The sequence below is a fragment of the Oncorhynchus kisutch genome, linkage group LG15 (genome assembly GCF_002021735.2).
Source record: "Oncorhynchus kisutch isolate 150728-3 linkage group LG15, Okis_V2, whole genome shotgun sequence".
Lineage (NCBI taxonomy): Eukaryota > Metazoa > Chordata > Actinopteri > Salmoniformes > Salmonidae > Oncorhynchus > Oncorhynchus kisutch.
In genome coordinates this window covers 84,713,198-84,733,340 of record NC_034188.2, presented here as the reverse complement: position 1 = coordinate 84,733,340, position 20,143 = coordinate 84,713,198, and the positions used below count along the sequence as shown (strand labels likewise).

Sequence of the window (20,143 nt, the reverse complement as noted above, 5' to 3'; positions counted from 1 at the left end):
AAATAAAAGTGAAATAAATAATCAGAAATTAACAGTAAACATTACACTCACAAAACTTTCAAAGCAATAAAGACATTTCAAATGTCATAGTATGTATATATACTGTGTTGTAATGATGTGCAAATAGTGCAAAGGGAAAATAAATAAATATAGGTTGTATTTACAATGGTCTTTGTTCTTCACTGGTTGCCCATTTTTCTTGTGGCAACAGGTCACACTGTGGTATTTAACCCAGTAGATATGGGAGTTTATCAAAATTGGATTTGTTTTCGAATTCTTTGTGGGTCTGTTTAATCTGAGGGAAATATGTGTCTCTAATATGGTCATACAGTTGGCAGGAGGTTAGGAAGTGCAACTCAGTTTCCTCCTCATTTTGTGGGCAGTGTGCACATAGCCCGTCTTCTCTTGAGAGCCAGGTCTGCCTACGGCGGCCTCTCTCAATAGAAAGGCTATGCTTTTCTGTACATAGTCAAAGCTATCCTTAAGTTTGGGTCAGTCACAGTGGTCAGGTATTCTGCCAGTGTGTACTGTGTTTAGGGCCAAATAGCATTCCAGTTTGCTCTGTTTTTTTGTAAATTCTTTCCAATGTGTCAATTAATTATCTTTTTGTTTTCTCATGATTTGGTTGGGTCTAATTGTGCTGCTGTCCTGGGGCTCTGTGGGGTGTGATTGTGTTTGTGAACAGAGCCCCAGGACCAGCTTGCTTAGGGGACTCTTCTCCAGGTTCATCTCTCTGTAGGTGATGGCTTTGTTGTAGAAGGTTTGGGAATTGCTTCCTTTTAGGTGGTTGTAGAATTGAACGTCTATTTTTCTGGATTTTGATAATTAGCCGGTTTCGGCCTAATTCTGCTCTGCATGCATTATTGATTTATTACGTTTCTCCCTCCAGCCTTAACCATTCGCTCTCTCAACAGGCCAAATGAAAACACATCACACTCTCATATATTAAATATTATAGACATGACAACAAATCCTGACTGATCTTATAAGAAGAGGTATAGTGTACTGACATTACAAAAGAGTACAGTATGTTCTGGCTACCCCTAGAGGTCAGCAGGTCAGTGTCACCTTGGGGTGAAAGAGAGAGATCTGGCTACCCCTAGAGGTCAGCGGGTCAGTGTCACCTTGGGGTGAAAGAGTGAGACCTGGCTACCCCTAGAGGTCAGCGGGTCAGTGTCACCCTGGGGTGAAAGAGAGAGATCTGGCTACCCCTAGAGGTCAGCAGGTCAGTGTCACCTTGGGGTGAAAGAGAGAGATCTGGCTACCCCTAGAACTTCAGAGAAGGTCAGTGTCACCTTGGACTGAAGCAAAAAGTGACTTCCATGAACTGGAAGTCTCTAAAGGGGAAGGTTAACAATATACACAACAGTTTGGGGTCACTTAGAAATGTCCTTGTTTTTTAAAGAAAAGCACATTTTTTGTCCATTAAAATAACATAAAATTGATCAGAAATACTGTGTAGACATTGTTAATCTTGTAAATGACTATTGTAGCTGGAAACTGCTGATTTTTGTGTAATATCTACATAGGTGTACAGAGGCCCATTATCAGCAACCATCACTCCTGTGCTCCAATGGCATGTTGTGTTAGCTAATCCAAATTTATCATTTTAAAGGTTAATTGATCATTAGAAAACCGTTTTGCAATTATGTTAGCACAGCTGAAAACTGTTGTTCTGATTAAAGAAGCTGTCATGTTCCTTGAAAGGATCGGACCAAGGCGCAGCGTGGTATGCATACATATTATTTTAATGAATACCGAACAAACCAACTACATAGAACAAACGAAACGTGAAGATATACAAAATAGTGCAGACAGGCAACTAAACATAGTCAAGATCCCACAACTAACAATGAGGAAAATGGCTACCTAAATATGATCCCCAATCAGAGACAACGATAAACAGCTGTCTCTGATTGGGAACCATATCAGGCCAACATAGACATACAAAAACTAGAGTACCCACCCTAGTCACACCCTGACCTAACCAAAATATTTAGAAAAACAGATATCTAAGGTCAGGTTGTGACAGTAGCAATAACACTGTCCTTCTTTGGACTAGTTGAGTATCTGGAGCATCAGCATTTGTGGGTTCGATTACAGGCATAAAATGTCCAGAAACAAAGAACTTTCTTCTGAAACTCGTCAGTCTATTCTTGTTCTGAGAAATGAAGGCTATTCCATGTGAGAAATTGCCAAGAAACTGACGATCTCATACAACTCTGTGTACTACTCCCTTCACAGAACAGTGCAGACTGGCTCTAAACAGAATAGAAAGAGTGGGAGGCCCCGGTGCACAACTGAGTAAGAGGACAAGTGTAACGACGTTCTTTGTTTGTTGAATGAGAGTCGGACCGAAATGCAGCGTGGTGGTTACTCATGTCTTTAATGAAGAAAAAAGTGACGATACATGAACTATAAATACAAAAAACAACAAACGGAACGTGAAACCTAATACAGCCTATCTGGTGAACACTACACAGAGACAGGAACAATCACCCACCAACCTAATACAGCCTATCACCCACCAACCTAATACAGCCTATCACCCACCAACCTAATACAGCCTATCACCCACCAACCTAATACAGCCTATCACCCACCAACCTAATACAGCCTATCTGGTGAACACTACACAGAGAAAGGAACAATCACCCACCAACCTAATGCAGCCTATCTGGTGAACACTACACAGAGACAGGCTGCATTAGGTTGGTGGGTGATTGTTCCTGTCTCTGTGTAGTGTTCACCAGATAGGAACAATCACCCACCAACCTAATGCAGCCTATCTGGTGAACACTACACAGAGACAGGAACAATCACCCACCAACCTAATGCAGCCTGTCTCTGTGTAGTGTTCACCAGATAGGCTGTATTAGGTTGGTGGGTGATTGTTCCTGTCTCTGTGTAGTGTTCACCAGATAGGCTGTATTAGGTTGGTGGGTGATTGTTCCTGTCTCTGTGTAGTTTCACCAGATAGGCTGTATTAGGTTGGTGGGTGATTGTTCCTGTCTCTGTGTAGTTTCACCAGATAGGCTGTATTAGGTTGGTGGGTGATTGTTCCTGTCTCTGTGTAGTTTCACCAGATAGGCTGTATTAGGTTGGTGGGTGATTGTTCCTGTCTCTGTGTAGTTTCACCAGATAGGCTGTATTAGGTTGGTGGGTGATTGTTCCTGTCTCTGTGTAGTGTTCACCAGATAGGCTGCATTAGGTTGGTGGGTGATTGTTCCTGTCTCTGTGTAGTGTTCACCAGATAGGAACAATCACCCACCAACCTAATGCAGCCTATCTGGTGAACACTACACAGAGACAGGAACAATCACCCACCAACCTAATGCAGCCTATCTGGTGAACACTACACAGAGACAGGAACAATCACCCACCAAATACCAAGCGAAACTCAGGCTACCTAAATACGGTTCCCCATCAGAGACAACAAGAAACACCTGACTCTGATCGAGAACCGCCTCAGGCAGCCCAAACCTAACTAGACACACCCCTAATCATAGCAATCCCAATCCTATAAAACCCCAATGCGAAACACAACACGTAAACCCATGTCACACCCTGGCCTGACCAAAATATATAACGAAAACACAAAACACTAAGACCAAGGCGTGACAACAAGTACGTTAGAGTGTCTAGTTTGAGAAACAGACGCCTTACAAGTCTTCAACTGGCAGCTTCATTAAATAGTACCCGCAAAACCAAAGTCTCAACGTAAACAGTGAAGAGGCGACTCCGGGATGCTGGCCTTCTAGGCAGAGTTCCTCTGTCTAGTGTCTGTGTTCTTTTACCCATCTTAATCTTTTATTTTTATTGGCCGGTCTGAGATATGGCTTTTTCATAGCAACTCTGCTTTTCAACCATTGCTTATTGCTCACAACCTGCGTGACAAAGTTCACAATGACTCGAGGTAAGATAATGTTACCACCTGCCATGACTGTTACTAGTGTAAACACTGTCGAAACAAACAACAGTATCCTGGGTGAGACAAGGACACCCATCCACCTAAAGAGTTATGGACTACTGCATGCAACTCTAGGCTTCTCAAATCAGATTACAAACACATTACCCCAATAACAGTGTATTCGTTCTGGATAAGAGCATCAGTGCCTTCGGGAATGAATTCAGACCCGTTGACTTTTTCCACATTTTTTTAGGTTACAACATTATTCTAAAATGTATTATTTTCCTCATAAGTCTACACACAAAACCCCATAATGACAAAGCAACAACAACAAAAAGTTTGCTAATTTAAAAATAAAAATAACGACTGAAAGATCACATTTACATAAGTATTCAGACCCTTTACTCAGTACTTTGTTGAAGAACCTTTGGCAGCGATTACAGTCTTGAGTCATCTTGGGTATGACACTACAAGCTTGGCACACCAGTATTTTTTGAGTTTCTCCCATTCTTCTCTGCAGATCCTCTCAAGCTCTGTCAGGTTGAATGGGGAGCGTTGCCGTACAGCTATTTTCAGGTCTCTCCAGAGATGTTCGATAGGGTTCAAGTCCGGGCTCTGGCTGGGCCACTCAAGGACATTCAGAGACTTGTCCTGAAGCCACTCCTGCATTGTCTTGGCTGTGTGCTTAGGGTCGTGGTCCTATTGGAAGGTGAACCTTCGCCCCAGTCTGAGATCCTGAGCGCTCTGGAGGTTTTCATCAAGGATCTCTCTCTATTTTGCTCTGTTCATCTTTGCCTCGATCCTGACTATTCTCCCAGTCCCTCCAAGCAGGCTGTCATGTGACTTTTACTGAGGAGTGGCTTCCGTCTGGTCACTCTACCATAAAGGCCTTATTGGTGGAGTGCTGCAGAGATGGTTGTCCTTCTGGAAGGTTCTCCCATCTCCACAGTGGAACTCTACAGCTCTGTCAGAGTGACCATTGGGTTCTTGGTCACCTCCCTGACCAAGACCCTTCTCCTCCGATTGCTCAGTTTGGCCGGGCAGCCTGCTCTAGAAAGAGTCTTGGTGGTTCCAAACTTCTTCCATTTAAGAATGATGGAGGCCACTGTGTTCTTGGGGATCTTCAATCGTGCAGAAATGTTTTGGTACCCTTCCCCAGATCTGTGCCTCGACACAATTCTGTCTCAGAGCTCTACAGACAATTTCTTCTACCTCAAGGCTTGTTTTTTGCTCTGACATGCACTGTCAACTGTGGGACCTTATATAGACAGGTGTGTACCTTTCCAAATCATGTCCAATTAATTGAATTTACCACAGGTGGACTCCAACAAGTTGTTGAAACATCTCAAGGATGATCAATGGAAACAGGATGCACCTGAGCTCTAATGTCGAGTCTTATAGGAAAGGGTCTGTATACTATTTCTGTTTTGAATTTTTAATACATTTGCAAAATTGTAAAAAAAACTGTTTTTCGCTTTGTGATTGGGGTATTGTGTGTAGATTGCTGAGGAATGTTTTTTATTGAATCAATTTTAGAATAAAGGTTGTAACGTAACAAAATGTGGGGGAAAAATCAAGGGGTCTGAATACTTTCTTAAAGCCCTGTATATGTAAAATGCAAGATGGGTGGGAGTTAGATGATCCCAGACCTGCCCATGAAAGGGAACACCTGGTATGTCAGATGTGTAGGCCGTCTATATGGAAATCATATCTGCACGTTGTTATTTTTTTTCATAAGCCTCATATAGACATGTCAGAACACGAACAACAGGAGGTTACGCATGTTGGTTTGGGTGGAATGCTGGACACGTGCCTAGGAGTGTAACCAGTCAATCATTCACTTGCGTCAGCTCCACGCAGTTAAAAGTTGAGACAGAGCTGTAATTTATGTATTATGGAATCTGTTGAAAGCATTGAAGGCATCGTTTATCTGGGCGGTTGTTTTACACGCTCTGTTAATTGTTGCCCTGTTAAGTGCAAGGTCGATGAATTCCAGTCTGAAGTGTGTGTGTAGTGTGTGTGTGTGAGAGAGAGAAAAGGAGAGAGAGCAAGAGAGGGAGAGCAAGACAGACAGAGTGAGGGACAGACAGAGTGAGGGACAGACAGACAGACAGACAGACAGACAGACAGACAGACAGAGAGAGAGAGAGAGAGAGAGAGAGAGAGTGTGTGTGTGTCTGTAGTATGTGTGTGGAAGGGGGGGGGGGCGAGTTAAGCTGTGGCGTGTGTGTGTGGCGTTTTGGAGTAAACAAGGTTCACATTAAAAAAAATATGTGCCAAGCATCAAAGCCAGGATTGCCCTTTCGCCCTTTGTCATTTATGTTTACCAGGGCACTGGGGTGCAACGATCACATCCCATCCTTACAACTGCACAGTCCAGGAAGTTCAGCCATCAATGCACATGAGACTTCCACATGATAAAACATTGATTGTGTAGATAAAAGCCATAGGCCTACAGACATCTACTGCTTTACTGGCCTATAGACTTACCTCGGAATGTCTGTTGCATAGATAAACAACCAAATGTTTTACCTATTAGGCTAGTATTGTATTTCTGTGTATTAGTTCTATAGGGAACCCGTAGGTTTCGGTAGGATCATGGTGACTGTGTAGGGGAACTAAGTATGTGAATATGGTTTGGGGTTGGTCTGGAGAGGGGGCTAGAATTTAGCATTTTTCAAGCACCTGAAATAGCTTTTTTCCTGTAATCTAGATCCATAAATATTATTCTTATTTCTATGTAAAAAAAAATATGTTTATTGTTCTGCATATCTCTTCAGATGTCTGTATCCTCCTGACTGGTGGTTATTTTTTTAAATAAACTAAATATGCTTCTCTGCATGCCTGAGTAAAAGATTGAAAGTCATGTGACTTATTCAGTACATTTAGTAATGGCTTGCTTTTCTAAAGTCTATCGACCTTGCCAGCATGCATGTCTGCTAAAATAGTTAGGCAAGATAGCTACTCTAACTTCACTAATAGCCTGAAATGTCTTCTGGGTAGTTTGTTATGAGGTTGGGAGATTGGAAACCTATCTGGACAAGCTAAAGCCTACTTTAAATTGCTAGGTAGCTAGTAGTATTACAGAAGAAGAAAAAAGATAGTTAGTTTCATTAGTTTCCTGGTTATTTTTTTTTTAAACAAGACAAATCTGAGGGGCCACGGCCCCCCCTACTGGCTTGATGCCTCTGGCTCTGTGTCCTTCACAGGCCTATTGGCTGTGTTTGTCCTACGATAATCCCCTTTGTCCTGTAGGTCTACTGGAAATGCTGTTTGAATATGCGAACAACCAGAAACCTTTCCAGTCAGTCAGTATCACAAAAACAAGGAGGGGGGAGACCACCCAACTCCCTGCACTTAGTAGACATATTTCTCCTACTGCTCAGGCGCCTGACGAACACAGCACCAACTTCCTGCTTTTCCTCCCCCTATGACACACCAGTTTCGTTTTTCCTCCTCTCTCTCTCTCTTCTCCTTTGATGCCAAATCCCATCCCTCGACCGGGTGAGGAGCGCCGTGAGTGGCTGAGAGGACTGAGCGTTCCTTGCAACAGCTGCGAGTTGCCTCTATCCAACACAGGAGTTGGCGGAACTGAGCTCAGTGCAGAACGACGAACAGCGGCTTTGTCACGCATTGCCCCAGCCCCGGACCAGCAGCCCAAACCCCGATCGACATATCGCTACATTCATGACCGGACAGGGATTACGTGGCGAAGGAGACAATTTCACAGAAGAGATTGAACGGATTTTACGCAGGTAGGAATAGGATCTGTGTGTGTCTGGACGCTTTGTATTCTAAACGGGCTCTGTGAAAGCAACGCTATAATAAATCACCCAGCCGGGACGTCTATGCAGCAGTATGTGTTGGAGATCGACTATATTGTAGCCTAGTTCTTTTGCGCAGCACACCAGATCTTCATGAATGCTGGAAGGGAATTTTTTACATTTGATAAATGATATAGCAGTCTACAACGTTCTGCAGGTCGGCATTAGTGTAGTTCATCTCAAACATCCACCGTGTTTTCGCGGATAAAACATACCGAAATGCGAGTATTAACATCGTAGGCTAGGACCTATACGATGTATATAGAAGATGTAGGCGTTTTGATGTGCGTTACAACGGGAAAATGCAGTGTCAGGATCGAGTCTTTGTGCTGTTCGACGCAGTCCCCCTCGTCTCTATGTGTGTCTGTAGGCCTACGTGCAAACTTGCTCGAGCAGCGATTTGTAACTGGCACGTATGCCGTAGACCCCGTGTATCTACCTCCGGTGATCAAAATACTCTCTCGAGAATGTTTTGTTATTGTGCGACAATGATTGTATCGCGCTGTACAGTAGCTTATACGCACTGTAATTGAATCTTGACGCTCGTCATTGACTGAACAACAATATAATAAAACTATTTCTAAGTTTGGGAGACTTTTTCCAAACCTATCTATTCAATCGTCTAGATTTGAAGGGCTATCAATGGTAAACATGATACAACTGGTGAAACAGAAACTATCCGTTACCCAGGAAAGTAAACTATGGCTTTTCCAAGATAAAGCTTATTGTTTTACACCCAATAAAGTGCAATGGGTATTGACACCGTCAAGGGGCTGACTAACAGTTGATCAAATGACACATGCCCAGGACTTTCGAAATATGAAGCATACATTTTTGGTATTATTTTCCATCGATGGTTATTTCTCTCACACTCTGTCTTTCTCTCTTCTCATTTCTCTATCTATCTTTCAGAACTGCCGGGTTTTAGGAGTGCCCCTGGGGACCATGGATAAAGCTTTGCATATCCTACAGAAACCGACAGACTCAACCGACAAGGTCCTTGGCGGTGGAACAGGAATAGCTCTGGATATGAGTATAGGGGACCGAGAATTCACGGAACAATCTATTAGACTTAGCAATAAAATCCCGTTAGTGAAGCCCTATTTCAAAAAGAAGCACGGACAGAGGAAACTGGACTCAAAATGCCTCCGTGCGCTCCAGGACCCAATCCTGACCACATTACTGAGTACGGATGCTCTTGTTACCGGAGACGGAGTGTTTGTCCCCAGGAACCCTCCGCCAAGGACAGCTGGGAACCTGTGCACTGCTGTGGTGGTCAAACAAGCGCGGATTGGTGGGCCTGTGTGCCGTAAAGAATCGTCAGCTACCGGTGTAACAGCTATGATTACCGGCAACACGGAAATGGTGGACGCCGCCGCCGAGTTGGAGGAGACAGAGGGGGGGGTAACCAAGGCACCGGTAGATCTCCAGCGTGTGACAATAGACTCTAACGAACGCAGATTCCAGCTCAAACTTCACCCGCGGGCGCGCGAAGTGGCGGCGACACCCCCCACACCCGATACCCCTCTAGTATCCCCTCCAAGCCAGGGGGGCAACACGATGATTGACCTATTTGCTTCTACAGCCTTGCGGGGGGCAAATTGTCTCACCATTAAAGACGGTAAGAAAACCCCCAGTCTTCAGGCCGACAAAGGCGAGATATTTCAGGATAAAAGCGAAGAGGCCTCCCTGGATCTAGTTTTTGATCTGCTAACCCAGCTCCAGTATCACACGCACCAAGCCGACTCGGTTTCCATCTGCGTGGATTTCCTGCAGGGGTTGTGTGTGTACGGGAGTGACTGCGCTTACCATCATACTGTGCTGCCCTACCACTGGCAGATCTGCAGGAGTGATACTGAAAGCTGGCAAAGCCTGGCGGATGATTCACAGGATCAGTTGGAGAGGCTTTATTGCAATCCGGACAATGAACAAGTCAGGCTCAGGTTTCAGTAAGTGCTTTTGTTTAGTAACAGTGGTTTCTCCTGTTTTCTGTTCTATATGAATGTAGCCTAATAGAGAGCTGAGATTGTATTTACAGTTTTAAGACAGGAGTGCTTTGCTATGAGAAAGGTATGTCAGTTTCAGTAGGTGTGTGCGGGTGGTGTGTGTGTTGTAATGATTAACTGACTGAGTCGTTTTTTGGTTCCCGACTTCCCCTATCTCAGTTCTTATTTGGGTGTCATTCTTATGGCACGTTGACTTCCTGCAATAGCGTGTGTGCTCTTTCTGCTCCCAAACCCAGCCTTCTCATTGGATGAACAGCTCAAACCAGGAAGTGCTGTACCCATGGCAGCTTAGAGCTGGGAACTTGCATGACCTACTGCTGCCTGGCTCGGTCACTGACACACACGCACTGGCTGTCTCTCTCACGAACACACACACACACACACACACACACACACACACAAGCACTTGGCAGGCACTAGCAGACAGGCATACAAAGTGTGCTCTGATTCAAGCTATAAACCCCACATTCACACAATGACACCGTTAGCTATGTCACCACACACACCTCACAAGTTATTCAGGGAACTGAGGGGTCCGTGTACGTGTCTCTGTGTGTGACTGCGTCTGTGTCACTGCGTGTGTGTGTTGTTGATTTTAGGTTTTAAAGTGAAACTACATGCAAACCTTCCCACCCACAGGATATGCACCTGTCCATGAGAACCCAAATGAAGTCAAGCTCTTATTTGAATATGCAACACACTCACATGAGTCTAAAGTTACTGTATTCGGTGTTGGTGATAGTAACTTAGTAGTGTCCGTTTCCAAACATTATAAATGGGCAGTCTGTACACAGAGCCAAAATACCACAGTAACTACCAGTCTAATCACCTATAGAATGGCTGTGTACCAGTCTAATCACCTATATAATGGCTGTGTACCAGTGTAATCACCTATATAATGGCCGTGTACCAGTGTAATCACCTATATAATGGCTGTGTACCAGGGTAATCACCTATAGAATGGCTGTGTACCAGTGTAATCACCTATAGAATGGCTGTGTACCAGTGTAATCACCTATAGAATGGCTGTGTACCAGTGTAATCACCTATAGAATGGCTGTGTACCAGTGTAATCACCTATAGAATGGCTGTGTACCAGTGTAATCAACTATAGAATGGCTGTGTACCAGGGTAATCACCTATAGAATGGCCGTGTACCAGTGTAATCACCTATAGAATGGCTGTGTACCAGACTAATCCCCTATAGAATGGCTGTGTACCAGACTAATCCCCTATAGAATGGCTGTGTACCAGGGTAATCCCCTATAGAATGGCTGTGTACCAGGGTAATCCCCTATAGAATGGCTGTGTACCAGGGTAATCCCCTATAGAATGGCTGTGTACCAGGGTAATCCCCTATAGAATGGCTGTGTACCAAGGTAATCACCTATAGAATGGCTGTGTACCAGGGTAATCACCTATAGAATGGCTGTGTACCAGACTAATCCCCTATAGAATGGCTGTGTACCAGTCTAATCACCTATAGAATGGCTGTGTACCAGTCTAATCCCCTATAGAATTGCTGTGTACCAGTCTAATCACCTATAGAATGGCTGTGTACCAGTCTAATCCCCTATAGAATGGCTGTGTACCAGTCTAATCCCCTATAGAATGGCTGTGTACCAGTCTAATCCCCTATAGAATGGCTGTGTACCAGTCTAATCCCCTATAGAATGGCTGTGTACCAGTCTAATCCCCTATAGAATGGCTGTGTACCAGTCTAATCCCCTATAGAATGGCTGTGTACCAGTCTAATCACCTATAGAATGGCTGTGTACCAGTCTAATCCCCTATAGAATGGCTGTGTACCAGTCTAATCCCCTATAGAATGGCTGCGTACCAGACTAATCCCCTATAGAATGGCTGTGTACCAGTCTAATCACCTATATAATGGCTGTGTACCAGTCTAATCCCCTATAGAATGGCTGCGTACCAGACTAATCCCCTGTAGAATGGCTGTGTACCAGTCTAATCACCTATATAATGGCTGTGTACCAGTCTAATCCCCTATATAATGGCTGTGTACCAGTCTAATCACCTATAGAATGGCTGTGTACCAGACTAATCGCCTATAGAATGGCTGTGTACCAGACTAATCGCCAATAGAATGGCTGTGTACCAGTCTAATCCCCTAAAGAATGGCTGTGTACCAGTCTAATCGCCTATAGAATGGCTGTGTACCAGACTAATCACCTATAGAATGGCTGTGTACCAGACTAATCGCCAATAGAATGGCTGTGTACCAGTCTAATCCCCTAAAGAATGGCTGTGTACCAGTCTAATCCCCTATAGAATGGCTGTGTACCAGTCTAATCCCCTATAGAATGGCTGTGTACCAGTCTAATCCCCTATAGAATGGCTGTGTACCAGTCTAATCCCCTATAGAATGGCTGTGTACCAGTCTAATCCCCTATAGAATGGCTGTGTACCAGTCTAATCCCCTATAGAATGGCTGTGTACCAGACTAATCGCCAATAGAATGGCTGTGTACCAGTCTAATCCCCTAAAGAATGGCTGTGTACCAGTCTAATCCCCTATAGAATGGCTGTGTACCAGTCTAATCCCCTATAGAATGGCTGTGTACCAGTCTAATCCCCTATAGAATGGCTGTGTACCAGTCTAATCCCCTATAGAATGGCTGTGTACCAGTCTAATCCCCTATAGAATGGCTGTGTACCAGTCTAATCCCCTATAGAATGGCTGTGTACCAGTCTAATCCCCTATAGAATGGCTGTGTACCAGTCTAATCCCCTATAGAATGGCTGTGTACCAGTCTAATCCCCTATAGAATGGCTGTGTACCAGTCTAATCCCCTATAGAATGGCTGTGTACCAGTCTAATCCCCTATAGAATGGCTGTGTACCAGACTAGTAAATACAGTTAAGAAACCTTTTCTTACTTCCTCTTCCTCTACCAAAGTAGACATTGTAACAGTCCAGTATATAGACAGACTGTAGGACTTGTTTTTAAGTTTCAAATATGTCCCATTAGTCTTTTTTAAGGGTTTTGTTTTCTTCTTTATTGCTTACTGTTGTGACGTGTTAGACCATCCAATTTCAAACAACGGCCCCCAATACGCTCCCGGCATGTCCCGGCATGGTCCCGGCATGTCCAGACATGGTCCCGGCATGGTCCCGGCATGTCCAGACATGGTCCCGGCATGGTCCCGACATGGTCCCGACATGGTCCCGGCATGGTCCCGACATGGTCCCGGCATGGTCCCGGCATGGTCCCGGCATGTCCCGACATGCTCAGAATTTTTATTCACATTTAATCAAGTAAAACGGTACTTAATTTCCAGAGTCTTATCAGATGTGGATCTGGAAGATCTGCCCCCCCCACCATTAAACACACACACCCTGGGTGATGTTGTGTTGCCATAGTAACTGAATGCAGTTGATAACAGCTGTTATCTGAAGAGCAGCAGAGGACAAAACAAGCCAGGCCGTCAATATGGCAACAGACTTATTTGGCAGCCGCCGCTGGTGTGTGTGTGTGTGTGTGTGTGTGTGTGTGTGTGTGTGTGTGTGTGTGTGTGTGTGTGTGATGGAGTGAAAGTTGGCTGGCATGTGTCAGTATTTGTGTGTGTGGAAAAAGATCTCACAGTCTCACGTGAGAATTAAACGTTCATCCATGTTTCTCACATGCCAAATTTCAAAGTGTTTAGTGTTAAGTTTGGCATTAACTCTGAATGGTTAAGGGTAGGCATTCTGAATGGTTAAGGTAAGGCATTAACTCTGAATGGGTAAGGTAAGGCATTAACTCTGAATGGTTAAGGGTAGGCATTCTGAATAGTTAAGGTTAGGCATGAACTCTGAATGGGTAAGGTAAGGCATTAACTCTGAATGGGTAAGGTAAGGCATTAACTCTGAATGGTTAAGGGTAGGCATTCTGAATAGTTAAGGTTAGGCATGAACTCTGAATGGGTAAGGTAAGGCATTAACTCTGAATGGGTAAGGTAAGGCATTAACTCTGAATGGTTAAGGGTAGGCATTCTGAATAGTTAAGGTAAGGCATTAACTCTGAATGGGTAAGGTTAGGCATGAACTCTGAATAGTTAAGGTTAGGCATGAACTCTGAATGGTTTAAGGGTTAAGGTTTGCTATAGGCTAAGGACAAAAATATCAAAAACAACTTCCTGTCGCTGGATTCGAACATGCAAACTTTTGAACCACAGCCATCTGCTGTCCCTGTCCACAACGCCCGAGCAAAACTGAAACCATCTTGGAGGTAACAGCGCACGTTGTTGCCGCTTAGTGGACGATTTCCACGTCATCTCCCGAAGTCGTCAGACATGGATGGACGTCAGACATGGATGGACGTCGAAGAATGACTTGTGTCGCGGGTGACCTGTCTGGTGTGAGAGAGGGCATGTGTGTGACTGTGAACATGGGAGAGGGAGTTAATCATTCCTTCTGCATGTGTGTCTGTGTTTACCATCTTAACATGTTTCTATGTCCGATACAGTATGTGAAGGATTTGAGTGTGACTGTCAGTCAGTCAGTGTGATTTAGAAAATGTTTTTATTTATTTATTTAACCAGGCAAGTCAGTTAAGAACAAATTCTTATTTTCAATGACGGCCTAGGAACAGTGGGTTAACTGCCTGTTCATGGGCAGAACGACAGATTTGTACCATGTCAGCTCGGGGGTTTGAACTTGCAACCTTCTGGTTACTAGTCCAACGCTCTAACCACTAGGCTACCCTGCCGATGCTAGTTCATTACTTTAATCTCCACCCGGCACAGCCAGAAGCGGACTGGCCACCCCTCAGAGCCTGGTTCCTCTCTACCCGGCACAGCCAGAAGAGGACTGGCCACCCCTCAGAGCCTGGTTTTTACAGGTTGGGCTGTAAAAGTGTTCACTCAGTCCCATTCCTCACCTCCACTCCTCCAGTAGGGCTGGGCGACATATCAAATAAATGTTATTGTTTTAGTTATAACAATTGTGACTCGAGGGGGAGTGGTTTACACCAGGAAAGGTGACGTCTTTTTATTGTCACTTAGATATTACTGCACGGTCGGAACTAGAAGCACAAGCATTTCACTACACTTGCATTAACATCTGCTAACCATGTGTATGTGACCAATAAAATTTGATTTGACTTCTGTCGTCTCCCCAGCGTCAAGGTTCGTTTCCCTTTAATTGTCTCAAAGTCATGTTCTCAGCCGGTGACGAGCATTGTGATTCTACAAGTAGAAATGGCCAGTTTGTCGGTACACAGCAGGGGTGTCTTTTGTTCCTCGTACTGTGACAGTGACCCATCAGCAGTCAGATATCTCTGTCTGTGTGATATAATAGAGGAACACTTAAAGGGATACTGCTAAGAATGCTAGTTCATTACTTTCATCTCCACCCGGCACAGCCAGAAGAGGACTGGCCACCCCTCAGAGCCTGGTTCCTCCCTACCCGGCACAGCCAGAAGAGGACTGGCCACCCCTCAGAGCCTGGTTCCTCTCTACCTGGCACAGCCAGAAGAGGACTGGCCACCCCTCAGAGCCTGGTTCCTCTCTACCTGGCACAGCCAGAAGAGGACTGGCCACCCCTCAGAGCCTGGTTCCTCTCTAGATTTCTTCCTAGGTTCCTGCCTTTCTAGGGAGTTTTTCCTAGCCACCGTCTTCTACACCTGCATTGCTTGCTCTTTAGGGTTTTAGGCTGGGTTTCTGTACAGCACTTTGTGACATCGGCTGATGTAAAAAAGGGGCCTTATTAAATACATTTAATTGATTGATTGACTTTGTCATTGTGCTAACGCAAGTTAGCATTTGCCCGCAAAACTACCACTTAACTTCCTTCATATTGGACACAAAGACATACAAATGGTTTCCTCGAGTTCATCTGACTCTGGGGAAGTAGATAAAGGGCCTCTTTGCCAACATCCCAAATATCCTTTCTAATGATACCTCCCCGTTTTTATGTCACGACTCTCGAAATGTAGAGCAGAGACCATTCTAAAATGGGAGTATCAAGAAATACGATTGTGGAAAATGTAACGGTCAGTTTCTGTCATGCGCAGCATGGTAGGTACCACATACCCGCTAGCAGCATGGTAGGTACCACAAACCGCTAGCAGCATGGTAGGTACCACAAACTGCTAGTAGCATGGTAGGTACCACAAACCGCTAGCAGCATGGTAGGTACCACAAACCGCTAGCAGCATGGTAGGTACCACAAACCGCTAGCAGCATGGTAGGTACCACAAACCGCTAGCAGCATGGTAGGTACCACAAACCGCTAGCAGCATGGTAGGTACCACAAACCGCTAGCAGCATGGTAGGTACCACAAACCGCTAGCAGCATGGTAGGTACCACAAACCGCTAGCAGCATGGTAGGTACCACAAACCGCTAGCAGCATGGTAGGTACCACAAACCGCTAGCAGCATGGTAGGTACCACAAACCGCTAGCAGCATGGTAGGTACCACAAACTGCTAGTAGCATGGTAGGTACCACAAACCGCTAGCAGCATGGTAGGTACCACAAACCGCTAGCAGCATGGTAGGTAGCACAAACCGCTAGCAGCATGGTAGGTAGCACAAACCGCTAGCAGCATGGTAGGTACCACAAACCGCTAGCAGCATGGTAGGTACCACAAACCGCTAGCAGCATGGTAGGTACCACAAACCGCTAGCAGCATGGTAGGTACCACAAACCGCTAGCAGCATGGTAGGTACCACAAACCGCTAGCATTGTAGCCACAGATTTAAATGCTAGCTGTCGAGTCTGTGTTTTCTAAATGTACATTGAGCATAACAATACACATTTATATAAGGAATTGCCAACTCGTTCTCATTCTGAAAAAGAAGCATAATCCTCCTCCTCATAATCCAGGCCACTGGATCCCCAATCTAAACAAAGTGGCACTGGAGAATGACTTCTTGGTTTCGATTTGAATTCAGACACAAACTGCAGGGAGGCGTTTTTGATATGTATAGCAAAAATGTTTAGTTGATCTAGCAGAGTTAGTGTGTGTGTGTGTGTGTGTGTGTGTGTGTGTGGCGGGGGGAGTTCCATCATGGTTGTATGAGACTATAGGTTAATCCCATCCAAATAATACCCAGGAAGGAAGAACTCAACACTCATCCTCTTCTCTCAGGATCCCTCTAGCCAGCTACAGTTACATAGAGAGGAGCGGAATAGTCATCACTTAACACATCATCTGCTTTTTACCCTCATCTACGTGACAGGAATATTTTATGTAATGTGTGTGTGTGTGTCACTGTTTGTGTGTGTGTGAGAGCCTTTTGTTGGACAGACAGTAAATGGTTCACACGTCATTAACTGACAGAGTCACTGAGCACCAAGGACAGAGTGACCTGACACCAGGTGTGTGTGATTTGCTTCTGTCCATGTGCACAACTGCGTGTGCGTGTGTGTGTGTGTGTGTGTGTGCCACTGTTTGTCAGAATATATCATTTCTCAGACAGTGTAGCCTGACCTGTGTGTGTGTGTGAATGTTTTCTTGCTTATGTGTGTGTGCTACTTGCGTGTGTGTGTGTGAGGAGATAACGTGTCAGACTGCCTATGAAATGATTCACTGGGGCGAGGTCTGGGTTGCCCTGCCTTTCATTACTCAGCCTCTACCTTCTCTCACTCTCTCTTTCTTTGTGGCCTGTGAGTGTTTGTGCCTGCAGGCTTCCGTACGCCTATTCTGAAGCAATTTCCTCCCTATCCCTCCAGCATCTCTTGTTTTCTCTCTCCCTATCCTCATCTCTTGTTTTCTCTCTCCCTATCCTCATCTCTTGTTTTCTCTCTCCCTATCCTCATCTCTTGTTTTCTCTCTCCCTATCCTCATCTCTTGTTTACTCTCTCCCTATCCTCACCCTGTCCCTCTCAAATGTTACCTCTCATCAACCTCTCCCCACAAACTGGGTGATGGAGGGAAGTGAAGTGAGTGTGTTGTGGTTTCTGGGAAACTGAACCAAAAACAGGAGAAGGAACAGCGTTTAATCTCTCGAGATGAGGAAGGGAGGATGACCCAGTGTGTCCACCTTGTCCTCCTCACCAAAGGGACTTCTTGTATGTATTTGTGTCATGGTGTAACTTTTGGAGCCCACATCAACCTCAGTAAGGTCGGTTCACTGGCTTGTGTGTGACTGCGTGTGAATTTATCTGGTTCTAGTCAGTGACGCTCGGGAGCGTGACTGATGCGGGCATGCAGGTGTGACTGTAAGAAAGTCATGGGGTGTGTACAAGCGAGTGTGAGCTGCCTTAAATTGTGCTGATGTCTGTGGGTGAGAGAGGGTTTGGTATAGGGCTGGATCTAGAGGCCACCCTCTGTCTCTTTGTCACACTCCAGGCTTGAACTCAATACATCTGTCATTTCAACTACAGTGTCTTTCTGTCTGTCTGTTGTGGGTGTAGGTGTCTGTCTGTGTCAATCCTAACTTCAGTTGACTGCGCGTGTGCGCCCGCCTGTGTGTGTTTGTGTGAGCTAATCGTTTCACCTGACAATAATGCATCTCCATATCTCATCTCCAACTGACTCAAACTCCTCCTACTCACTCTGTACCTCCCTACCTCCCTCCCTCCATCTCTTTTTCTCACACTCCTCTTTTCAACCCCATCTCTCTCTCACTCTTTCGGTTCTTCTCTCACCCCAGGGCTAAATTACTTTTTAGTCTTCTCAAATGAACAAACAGTTCTCAGCCACTCTCACTGTTCTCAGGGTATGACCTGAAATGAATTTGAGTGTGTGTGTGTGTGTGTGACTGTTCAGTTAGGGTGTGTCTTTGCACCTCTGGAAAGGCCAAATTTTAAGCCAGGCTTTGAGTGCTGTCTCTTCCAAAAAGGGGTGTGTCTTTGGACTGTGTCTGGCATTTGATAGGCTCTCTTAATGAACTCCCAGACTCACTCATTGCACTTCATTTAACCAGTGGAATTTTATTTTTAGAATGAAGCTACGTATCTGTCCCAGAGAGAAATGGTGAGGGCTGGAGGGCGACAGAGGAAGGGCTGGAGGGAGACAGAGGAAGGGCTGGAGGGAGACAGAGGAAGGGCTGGAGGGAGACAGAGGAAGGGCTGGAGGGAGACAGAGGAAGGGCTGGAGGGAGACAGAGGAAGGGCTGGAGGAAGGGCTGGAGGGAGACAGGGGAAGGGCTGGAGGGAGACAGGGGGAAGGGCTGGGAGGGAGACAGGGGAAGGACTGGAGGGAGACAGGGGAAGGGCTGGAGGGAGACAGGGGAAGGGCTGGAGGGAGACAGGGGAAGGGCTGGAGGGAGACAGGGGAAGGGCTGGAGGGAGACAGGGGAAGGACTGGAGGGAGACAGGGGAAGGGCTGGAGGGAGACAGGGGAAGGGCTGGAGGGAGACAGAGTAGGGAAGAGAGAGGGGGGAAGGGCTGGAGGGAGACAGGAGGAGGCATAATGGGGAAAGGGCTGGGGGAGACAGTGAGGAGAGAGGGGAAGGGCTGGGGGGAGACAGGAGGAGAGAGGGGAAGGGCTGGAGGGAGACAGGAGGAGAGAGGGGAAGGGCTGGGAGGAGACAGGAGGAGAGAGGGGAAGGGCTGGAGGGAGACAGGAGGAGGGGAGGGGAGGGCTGGAGGGAGACAGGAGGAGAGAGGGAAAGGGCTGGAGGGAGACAGGAGGAGAGAGGGGAAGGGCTGGAGGGAGACAGGAGGAGAGAGGGGAAGGGCTGGAGGGCGACAGAGGAGAGAGGGGAAGGGCTGGGGGAGCGCGAGAGGGGAAGGCTGTAGGAGACAGAGGAGAGAGAGAGAGAGAGAGGGGAAGGGCTGGAGGGAGACAGCGGGGGGGAGAGAGAGAGAGGGAAGGGCTGGAGAGAGAGGGGAAGGGCTGGAAGGAGATAGAGGGAGAGAGAGAGGGAAGGGCTGGAGGGAGACAGGAGGAGGAGGAATAATGGGGAGGGCTGGGGGGGAGACAGGAGGAGAGAGGGGAAGGGCTGGGGGGAGACAGGAGGAGTAGAGGGGAAGGGCTGAGGGAGACAGGATGGAGAGGGGGGAAGGGCTGGAGGGAGACAGGCAGGAGAGAGGGGAAGGGGCTGGAGGGAGACAGGAGGAGAGAGGGGAAGGGCTGGGGGGAGACCAGGAGGAGAGAGGGGAAGGGCTGGAGGGAGAGAGAGAGGGGGAAGGGGGCTGGAGGGAGAGAGAGAGGGGAAGGGCTGTAGGGAGAGAGAGAGGGAGGGCTGTAGGGAGAGAGAGAGGGAGGGCTGGGGGAAGAAAGAGAGGAGAAGAGGTGAAGGGGCTGGAGGGAGAGAGAGAGAGAGGGGGAAGGGCTGTAGGGAGACAGAGGGGAGATAGAGAGGGGAAGGGCTGGAGGGAGAGAGAGAGGGGAAGGGCTGGAGGGAGACAGGGGGGGAGAGAGAGAGGGGAAGGGCTGGGAGGGAGACAGGGGGGAGAGAGAAGGGAAGGGCTGGAGGGGAGAGAGAGGGGAAGGGCTGGAGGGAGACAG

The 20,143-nt window shown here is 46.4% G+C and overlaps 1 protein-coding gene across 2 annotated transcripts in view; it reads left to right on the top strand.

Annotated features, from left to right (window-relative positions):
- Window positions 1-7,323: 7,323 nt before the first annotated feature.
- LOC109881046 (protein mono-ADP-ribosyltransferase TIPARP) overlaps window positions 7,324-20,143 on the top strand; it is a 36,831-nt gene continuing 24,011 nt past the window's right edge. Inside the window, exons 1-2 of one of the 2 annotated variants that reach the window (XM_031791213.1) lie at window positions 7,324-7,665; window positions 8,647-9,683. In XM_031791213.1, coding sequence (XP_031647073.1) covers window positions 8,680-9,683 — 1,004 coding nt within the window. In that variant the 5' untranslated portion in view covers window positions 7,324-7,665; window positions 8,647-8,679. The remainder of the gene's footprint in view (window positions 7,666-8,646; window positions 9,684-20,143) is intronic. The other variant, XM_031791212.1, reaches the window with a different exon arrangement.